The sequence below is a fragment of the Labeo rohita genome, chromosome 22, assembly GCF_022985175.1.
Source record: "Labeo rohita strain BAU-BD-2019 chromosome 22, IGBB_LRoh.1.0, whole genome shotgun sequence".
NCBI lineage: Eukaryota > Metazoa > Chordata > Actinopteri > Cypriniformes > Cyprinidae > Labeo > Labeo rohita.
In genome coordinates, this window is record NC_066890.1 from 64,025,695 (window position 1) to 64,035,844 (window position 10,150).

At 33.3% G+C, this 10,150-nt stretch overlaps 1 protein-coding gene across 1 annotated transcript; it reads left to right on the forward strand.

Annotated features, from left to right (window-relative positions):
- Nucleotides 1–329: 329 nt before the first annotated feature.
- LOC127153452 (SLAM family member 5) lies at nt 330–8,475 on the forward strand. The gene is made up of 5 exons (XM_051094505.1): nt 330–621; nt 1,558–1,566; nt 7,114–7,428; nt 7,623–7,922; nt 8,471–8,475. Exons 1-5 carry the CDS (start codon nt 330–332, stop codon nt 8,473–8,475), a joined length of 921 nt encoding a protein of 306 aa, XP_050950462.1.
- The last annotated feature ends 1,675 nt before the right edge of the window (nt 8,476–10,150 follow it).

Consider the following 10,150-nt stretch of genomic DNA (forward strand, 5'->3'; position numbering starts at 1 on the left):
TAATGGAATATTAGCATTATAGTTTTTAAATAAAAATGGCAAATCCATCATGATGGACAATATTAATGTAGATGAAAGTTTTAAAGTTTTAAAGTTTTTTTTTTTTAATCTGTGGTGTAAATCATCCTAAATGTTCGGCTCTCACACATCTGACTGTTTAGATATCTCAGTTTATTGTTTTGCATTTCTGCTGCTGTTCTGGATGTTCTTAAGTTTACTTGTAAACAATCAAATCTACAGCTAATTTCAGACTTTATAAGCCAACAGAGCCATTATTCTGTGTCAAATCTGTTTGTTCATCAGGTGCATTTGGTGAATCAGTGTCAGTGATGGAGGGAGATTCAGTCACTCTAAACACTGATCTTAATGAAATATGTGAAAACAAAGACATAATATGGACATCTGGAGCCAAACCGCTTCTGATAGCTAAAATCAACAGAGAGATACAAATCTTCTCCACATCTGATGGTCCTGATGGGAGATTCAAAGACAGACTGAAGCTGGACAATCAAACTGGATCTCTGACCATCACAAACATCACAACTGAACATGCTGGACTCTATCAACTACAGATAAGTGGAGCAAAATTGACATCAAAAACATTCAGTGTTTCTGTTTATGGTGAGTAGAGATCATTTCTGTTGCATTTAACATATTCTTGCTTTATATTTATATATTAAAATATTTCATAATTTTAGAGTTTCAGATGACAAATTGTAGAAACACTCACTCAACACACTGAAATCAAAGTAAGATTTGTTTAGATTTACCCAGATTTCTGTTTATTCTCTCATGTTTTCAGCTCGTCTGCCTGTTCCTGTCATCAGCAGTAACTCTTCACAATGCTCTTCATCATCATCATCATCATCATCATCATCATCATTACAGCAGAATTGTTCATTGTTGTGTTCAGTGGTGAATGTGAGTGATGTGAGTCTCTCCTGGTACAAAGGAAACAGTTTATTGTCCAGCATCAGTGTGTCTGATCTCAGCATCAGTCTCTCTCTACCTCTGAAGGTGGAATATCAGGATGAAAACACCTACAACTGTGTACTGAACAATTCATTTACTAACCAGACTCAACATCTGGACATCAGCAAACTCTGTCAGACATGTGCAGGTATGTCAGCACTGATACATTTGTTTATTTACTGACCTGATCTCTGTCTTATATTGTAGATCAGACTGACAGATTCACAGATTCACATAATGATTATTATTACAGACCCAGAATATCTAAGAGTGTTGATCTCTGCTGCTGGATCTCTGCTGGTTCTCACTGGATTTGGGATCTTCTGCATCTGCTGGAAATGTAGAAAAATCAATCAAAAAGGCAAGTGTTTCATACTGCTATTATTATAACACATAATTATAATATTCTGAATTTTTTAATCAGTTGACATCCATAATTATAATTTAATATCATGTATAACACCATTTAGTTCCCGATTAATATGTGTGGTTATTGATTTTTGCAGTGATCTACACTGAGCAGCTCTTTACTCGTCTCACACACAAAAGCTGATTCTGTCTGTATTAGTTTTGCTCTGCTAGTAGAAACATTTTGTGCGAGTGTGTGAAAAATATATAATGTTATATCAATATGGTTAAAGCTGTTTTTTAAGTGTTAAGTATTTTTATTTAATTGTGTCCATTAACAAAGATCAGTTGAGTTTTGTAGTTTTAATCTATACCTGTTGTTCAAACAGTTCAGATTTGTGAAGACAAGATCACTTTTGCTGTTATGTTACATCATCCAATGTTCTACAAAAGAAACACACATACATCGGTAAGATCATTTATTTCTATTTTATGTTGTGTGTGTGTGTGGTTTCTTTTTTTTTCTTTTTTTTTTTTTTGTCTGTATAATGATCAAGTGATTAGTTTGTACTGGAAAAACATTTGTAATGCAACCCAAAAAAAAAAAAATAAATAAATAAATAAATAAAAACAGTAAAAGACTGTAAGATATTATAATATTATAACAAATGAATAAAAAGCTCTAAAAGTGTTTTAATAAAAACAGCTAACCATATAATTGTGCAAAAGTAATAATAGGCTCACTAACTGTTAAACAGCAGAGGAACTCAATCTAAACAAACTGCTGTATTTTGGCACAAATTCATTTTTTCAATTCCTGATTTTACGCTAATATTAATACAATATTGGTTATATAACTGTTGTTATTTAGGCATTAACAAAATTGTCAATTTTCCTATTCATCTCAAAGTTATAACTTACCATATTTAGGCCTGTGCAGTTTAATAATAATCTCAAACTTTAATAATCAACTATTGTTTTTTCCCTACAAAAACTATTGGTTGATTTTTTTTTTTTTTTTAATTTTATTATTTATTTTATTTTTATTTTATTAGATTTTTTTACATAAATTTGAAGAGGACAATAAAATTTCTCTGTCAGCATAAGAAGGTATATATATATATATATATATATATACAGGTCCTTTTCAAAAAATTAGCATATTGTGATAAAGTTCATTATTTTCTGTAATGTACTGATAAACATTAGACTTTCATATATTTTAGATTCATTACACACAACTGAAGTAGTTTCAAGCCTTTTATTGTTTTAATATTGATGATTTTGGCATACAGCTCATGAAAACCCAAAATTCCTATCTCAAAAAATTAGCATATCATGAAAAGGTTCTCTAAAGGAGCTGTTAACCTAATCATCTGAATCAACTAATTAACTCTAAACACCTGCAAAAGATTCCTGAGGCTTTTAAAAACTCCCAGCCTGGTTCATTACTCAAAACCGCAATCATGGGTAAGACTGCCGACCTGACTGCTGTCCAGAAGGCCATCACTGACACCCTCAAGATGCAAGAGGGTAAGACACAGAAAGAAATTTCTGAACGAATAGGCTGTTCCCAGAGTGCTGTATCAAGGCACCTCAGTGGGAAGTCTGTGGGAAGGAAAAAGTGTGGCAGAAAACGCTGCACAACGAGAAGAGGTGACCGGACCCTGAGGAAGATTGTGGAGAAGGACCGATTCCAGACCTTGGGGGACCTGCGGAAGCAGTGGACTGAGTCTGGAGTAGAAATATCCAGAGCCACCGTGTACAGGCGTGTGCAGGAAATGGGCTACAGGGGCCGCATTCCCCAGGTCAAGCCACTTTTGAACCAGAAACAGCGGCAGAAGCACCTGACCTGGGCTACAGAGAAGCAGCACTGGACTTTTTTCGGATGAAAGCAAATTTTGCATGTCATTCGGAAATCAAGGTGCCAGAGTCTGGAGGAAGACTGGGGAGAGGGAAATGCCAAAATGCCTGAAGTCCAGTGTCAAGTACCCACAGTCAGTGATGGTCTTGGGTGCCATGTCAGCTGCGGTCAATGCAGCTAGCTGTCAGGAGATTTTGGAGCACTTCATGCTTCCATCTGCTGAAAAGCTTTATGGAGATGAAGATTTCATTTTTCAGCACGACCTGGCACCTGCTCACAGTGCCAAAACCACTGGTAAATGGTTTACTGACCATGGTATTACTGTGCTCAATTGGCCTGCCAACTCTCCTGACCTGAACCCCATAGAGAATCTGTGGGATATTGTGAAGAGAAAGTTGAGAAACGCAAGACCCAACACTCTGGATGAGCTTAAGGCCGCTATCGAAGCAGTGCCACAGGCTGATTGCCTCCATGCCACGCCGCATTGAAGCAGTCATTTCTGCAAAAGGATTCCCGACCAAGTATTGAGTGCATAACTGAACATAATTATTTGAAGGTTGACTTTTTTTATATTAAAAACACTTTTCTTTTATTGGTCGGATGAAATATGCTAATTTTTTGAGATAGGAATTTTGGGTTTTCATGAGCTGTATGCCAAAATCATCAATATTAAAACAACAAAAGGCTTGAAACTACTTCAGTTGTGTGTAATTAATCTAAAATATATGAAAGTCTAATGTTTATCAGTACATTACAGAAAATAATGAACTTTATCACAATATGCTAATTTTTTGAAAAGGACCTGTATATATATATATATATATATATATGTATGTATGTATGTGTGTGTATATATATATATATATGTATGTATGTATATGTGTATATATATATATATATATATATATATATATATATATATATATATATATATATATATATTAGTATTGTTATTAAACATAAAATGTATACATTTATTTCAGCTAATTTCTTTTATTTATTTATTACAGAAAGCTGAAGAGGAGGATCAAGTAGTAGAGTATGTCTCTGTCAGCATAAGAAGATAATCTAACTTTCATTTTAATATAATCTTTCTCATTTGGAAAAATCCTGCAACTTTATGGAACATCTTTTTTTTTTTTTTTTTTTTTTTTTTCAGCAAAAGTTAGAAGACTGTGGTACTCTTGATGTTGTCACTGATGTAATGAGATTCACTGTTGTAATATTTATCATACAGATGTCCAGTGTTTTTTGTTTACTGTTTCAAGGAATAAAATACTGCTAACAGTGTTAATTTATTCAGTATAATAAAACAGTGCTGCTATTTGAAGGCAAAACATGGTAATTAAATGCTCCTGTGACTCACTACTTTCAACTTTTTTTTTTTGAAAGGAAAAAGTATGGAAGGCATTTCCTGTTACTTAGATCATTTTCAGTACCACTTTGTTTCAGGCCTGGAATTATATATAAATTAATATAAATTAAATAATTTTATAGAAACCTTTAGGTTTAATAAATGTTGGTCTGAATATCCACTCTGAGTGAATTTGGAGCCTTTTTTTTTTCTTTCTTTTTTTGCATCTCCTGATTTCGACTATTTTTTTATTTGCAAAAATCAAAGTCTGTGTTTGCAGATGTCATAAAAAAACGGTTATCAAATACCATATCTATACTGAAAAATGATATAGTTGATACTGGACCTGATTCACACTTGTTTACTTTTTTTTTGCCAAGATGTTTTGTCTCTGTTGTTGTTTCACCTTTTTGTATCACTTTGTTGGATTTATTTAAACGCACAGAAAATTGAACATGGAATGCACAGCCATGCACAGCCATGCACATTATCAAACACGTGATAAAGGAAATCATCGCTTTTGTGTATAAAGCCGAAAATGTCCTCTGTAATAACAGTGCTACTTTTACCCAACAGGGTGTGCTATAAACAGATGGGTTTTGAATATCAGCAACTAAAACTGCACCACAGCACAAAGCAATAGGTGATTGTAAAATTTATGTGACATAATGTGAAAATTATTATGTTTTGAGACAAAACTCACGGTTTAATTTATTGGATTGATTTTAAAAATATTCAACTGTATTTTAACATTCCTCAAAGGAAAATGCAGTGAATGATGTGTGTATGAAGTGATATTCACCAATGACAGAAACACTGAAACTCCTAAAGCTGATCTAAATATGATCTTTTTTTTTTTTATCGTCTCCCTCTCTGCCTGTGAAAAGTGTTTGTTTTTTTTTGTTTTGTTTTTTTTTTCATAAATTAAAGTGTCTTACAAAGCGGTCCATTGTAGCAGAACAGGAAGACACTTTTCACCTACAAACTAAACATCAGTGAATACACACACTCACCTACAAGATGTTTGTCCACCGACAGATCAAACAGTTTCCTTAAGAAAAAAAAAAAAAAAAAACACAACAGTTTTCAGTTTGACTCAGAAGATAAATTTGGTACTGTGAGATGGCAGATGGTTTTTGCTTTGTACTTTGGTCTTTCCATTCTCTAACATGAATAACTGCATAAATACACAGCAGTTTTAAAATCACTTATGGAGTTTTGCTCCATTTCACAATAAAATACAGATTAGAAACAATTAACACGATATTCTTTGTGTTAACACTAACAATGTTTAACACTAGACTCAGTCAGGCAGCTAAAAAGTATGTTAAATGATAAAAATAAATAAATAAATAAACAAACAAACAAACAAACAAACAAAGATTATTTCACCTATTAAGAACAGCTGAATAAGGGCCAGATGTATAACATTATATCATATGCAAATGTTGTTTGTGAACTAGGAGGGTCAAATTCTGGTGTGGGAGGATTCATATAAAGTGAATGAGTGAATTTAGTGTATAGTCTTATTAAATACTAAACAACTGAAGAAAATGTTTCACATTTTTGTTTTGCTCTGTTTGTGCTGGTGGAGCCAGATTGGTAAGGTATAACAACATTTTTATGATTTAATATATATATACCGATTTGATTATATATACATATATATAAATTTTACTAACTTTGAATTCAGGTCTCTGTTCAGAATGTTACACTGAAATCTCCAGGAAATAAATAAAATTAAATCACGTAAAAATAACATAAATCTGCAGCGAATGTAGATGCCAATTTTTATTATCTGCATTAGGCTCAGAAAAGCCTACACTCTTTAAAGTAATGAAGTGACATGAATAAATATAAAGTAAAATATTATTTTTAATGTTTAATATTAACATGGAACCTGTGCTTGTTTGTTTGTTCTTTAATTGACACTTGTGAAATAATTGTGTAACAATAATAATAACAATGATTCATGTTGTAGAAGACACTGGCATTACTATGAAGGCAGCCCTAATGATTGTTATAGCTGTAGGACCCAATGTCTTCTTAATTTGGCGCTAATTATATATCTTTTTTATGCCGTGTTTCTACATTATTTGACACTACGAATACATTTCCAGGCAATCCGTATGTGCTGCTTCAATGTTTTCTCTGTTTATTTGATTCTAACAGTCTCTCTGTAATGGTAGCGATTAACAGTTTCAAGAAAAGACTTTTTACACATTTTTTGTCCTTTTATCTGCAAGAGCTGCTTACATTAGAGAGAAAGAAAGGAAATGGCATAATAACTTTTTTGATTTTTATTTAATTATAATGGTGAATCCAGAATATGGACAATATTAATGTTGATGAAAGATTTACAGGTATGAATTATAATTTCAGATTTGTTCATCTGTGTTTAAAGTTAGGTGGTGAAACTCACTCTAAATTTTGGCCTTTTTGTGTGTGTATGTGTGTGTGATTCTGCTGCTGAATAATTAATATATGCACATGTAAATTAGAGAATCTACAGCTGATTTCAGACTTTGGAAAACAACAGAAGCATTAATCTATGTAAAATGTGTTTGTTCATCAGGTGTGTTTGGTGAGTCAGTGTCAGTGACGGAGGGAGATTCTGTCACTCTACACACTGATCTTACTGAAATACATGAAGATGAAGACATACTGTGGAAATTTGGAGTGGAAATGTCTCTGATAGCTGAAATTAGGAGAGATCTTGGAATCTCCACATCTGTTGGTCCTGATGGGAGATTCAGAGACAGACTGAAGCTGAACAATCAAACTGGATCTCTGACCATCACAAACATCACAACTGAACATGCTGGAGATTATAAACTGGAGATAAGTGGAGCTACACGGTCATCAAAAACATTCAGTGTTTCTGTCAATGGTGAGTAGAGATCATTTATTTAAATGTTCACATATTCTTGTTTTATTTCACTACAACTGTTTAGATTTTACATTGATTTAAGTTTTCAGTATGTGAGATGACAAACTCACTCATTTACTCAGCATATTAAACCAAGCATTTTTTTTATTAGTATACCTTTTCTATATTTATTTTTATTCTCTTATGCTTTCCAGTCCATCTGCCTGTTCCTGTCATCAACAGTTACTCTTCAAACTGTTCATCATCATCATCATCATCATCATCATCATCATCATCATCATCACAGCAGAATTGTTCATTGTTGTGTTCAGTGGTGAATGTGAGTCATGTGACTCTCTCCTGGTACAAAGGAAACAGTTTATTGTCCAGCATCAGTGTGTCTGATCTCAGCATCAGTCTCTCTCTACCTCTGGAGGTGGAATATCAGGATAAAAACACCTACAGCTGTGTGATCAACAATCCCATCAGCAACCAGACCACACATCTGAACAATGGTAGCAAACATATATATATATATATATATATATATATATATATATGTTTAAATAAATATATGTATATATATATATATATATAAATATATATAAAAATATATATATATATATATATATATATATATATATATATATATAAAATATATAAATAATATTAAATATATATATATATTTAATATTATTTATTTATTTTATTTATTTATTTATTTTTATTTTATTTTTTTACCACACAATGATGTAGTTAAATCTAACCGAAATTTTCTTTTTTATAATAAAATGTGTAACCGCTGCTTAAAGCTCCATCTGGTGTTCAAAATAAAGCATCACGTCTGGAACAATAATACTGTACCCTGGTGCTTTTTTATTGGTAGAGAGAGCAAACTTTAAAGGAGAAGTCCACTTCCAAAACAAAGATTCACATATAATGTACTCACCCTCTTGTTATCCAAGATGTTCATGTCTTTCTTTCTTCAGTCTTGAAGAAATTATGTTTTTTGAGGAAATCTTTAAAGCATTTTTATCCTATAATGAACTGTTGTGGTGCCTAGGGTGACCACCTGACAACAGGGCTGTTGTGGGACGTAGATGTGATTTTGAGTGACAATGCGGGACACGTGTGAGACTGATACATTTTCTACTGCTGTGCTATGCAAATACGTATTACATCCGTTGTTATATGCGCTGATCTGTTTCTGAGCGTGCACATGCAAGCGAGAGAAAGAGCGCGTTTTTTTTTTATGAGAGTGAAGAGAATGTCGTGTTTTTCCGTGTGCACTCGACCATTTCCGTTGGTGGTTCTAGATCACTTGATGAGCTCCGCAAATCATACTTTTTAATGCCAAACGCTCGTCTTGTCTTATTCTTCTTGGACTGTTTTTTTTTTTTTTTTTTTCTCATGTTTCTCATGTACGATTGGAGTTTTTCAACATAACTGTCAAACCCTTAAGTATTTCAACTGTATTTTTTAATGAAAATAACTGATCGTTTCGATAGATAAGATCCTTCTTTCTCAGATGGGATCATTTACAACCGCATTTGGGATCGTTTGAAGCTGCATTTTAACTGCATTTTGGAAGTTCAAAATCGGGGCACCATATCAGTCCATTATATGAAGAAAAATGCTGAAATGTTTTCCTCAAAAAACATAATATCTTTACGACTGAAGAAAGAAAGACATGAACATTTTGGATGGCAAGGTGGTGAGTACATTATATGTGAATCTTTGTTTTGGAAGTGGATTCTCCTTTAAACTACAGAATGAGGTCTAAAAGGATTTGTTATCACGTGTCTCCCTCTAGTGGACACCATTAATATTTCAGACTACAAAAAAGGTGCTGTGAAGTTTTTATATATACATTAGTTATATATTAGTTGATATGATTCTTTAGGGTCATAATGAAAAGTCTATAATATACGGTATATATGGTTAATATATGGTTAAAAAGTCTCAATGGTTTTGTAAAACAACACCCTTTTTACCTTGCCAAAATCAGCTGTGCAAAAATCATCTCATTCTGGTCCAGGCTGCTTTGAATCCAAATGAGCTCTGCTCGCCCCGCCCCTCTCTTCTCTCTGTGATAAGAGGCGCCTGTTTATTAAAAAAATATAAATAAATAAACGAAAAAAAAAAAAAAGAGGCGCCTGTTTACATTAGCTGCATTTAGCTGCTAAACTTGCTAACTAGCACTTTATTAGGAAAGGCGCTGACAAAGATTCATAAAAAACCCTTATACTCACTTCTGCTGTAAGTGAAGCTGGATCACGAATGATTCGTGATCCATGTAGATATATGTAGATCAGGAGGCACATTCTCTTCACAAACAAACATAATCCACTGCATCTTCAGCGGCTCAGATGTCGGGAGTAAATGACGACCACTATGTTCATTATTACATCCAGCAACACAACACCTCAATCGCTCAATCGGAGATATTCTTATCTAACTTACATCCCTGCTCTGGCATCGAAACAAAGAAGACAGACTGTGACAGCTGATCTGAGGTAAATCGCTCATGTCAATCAACTTTCATGGGAGCGGCCTCTGTCGATGTGACGCCACACCGTCAGGCATCTGAGAATGGCTCGATTTGAAAAAGGGTATATTATTTTTACAGATTAATTAAAAACCACTGCATGGATTTTTATCATTATATGGTAGATTTGTACATGCACTGCCAACACACATTAATGTTCAAACAACATGAAAAAGTGAACTTTGTATCCGATGA

Excerpts from the sequence above, each read along its gene's own strand:
- LOC127153452 (XM_051094505.1), top strand. The coding sequence starts at position 330 with ATGGAGGGAGATTCAGTCACTCTAAACACTGATCTTAATGAAATATGT. Across the intron at positions 7,429-7,622 it reads ATTCAGTGTTTCTGTCAATG|TCCATCTGCCTGTTCCTGTC; the intron begins GTGAGTAGAGAT and ends TATGCTTTCCAG.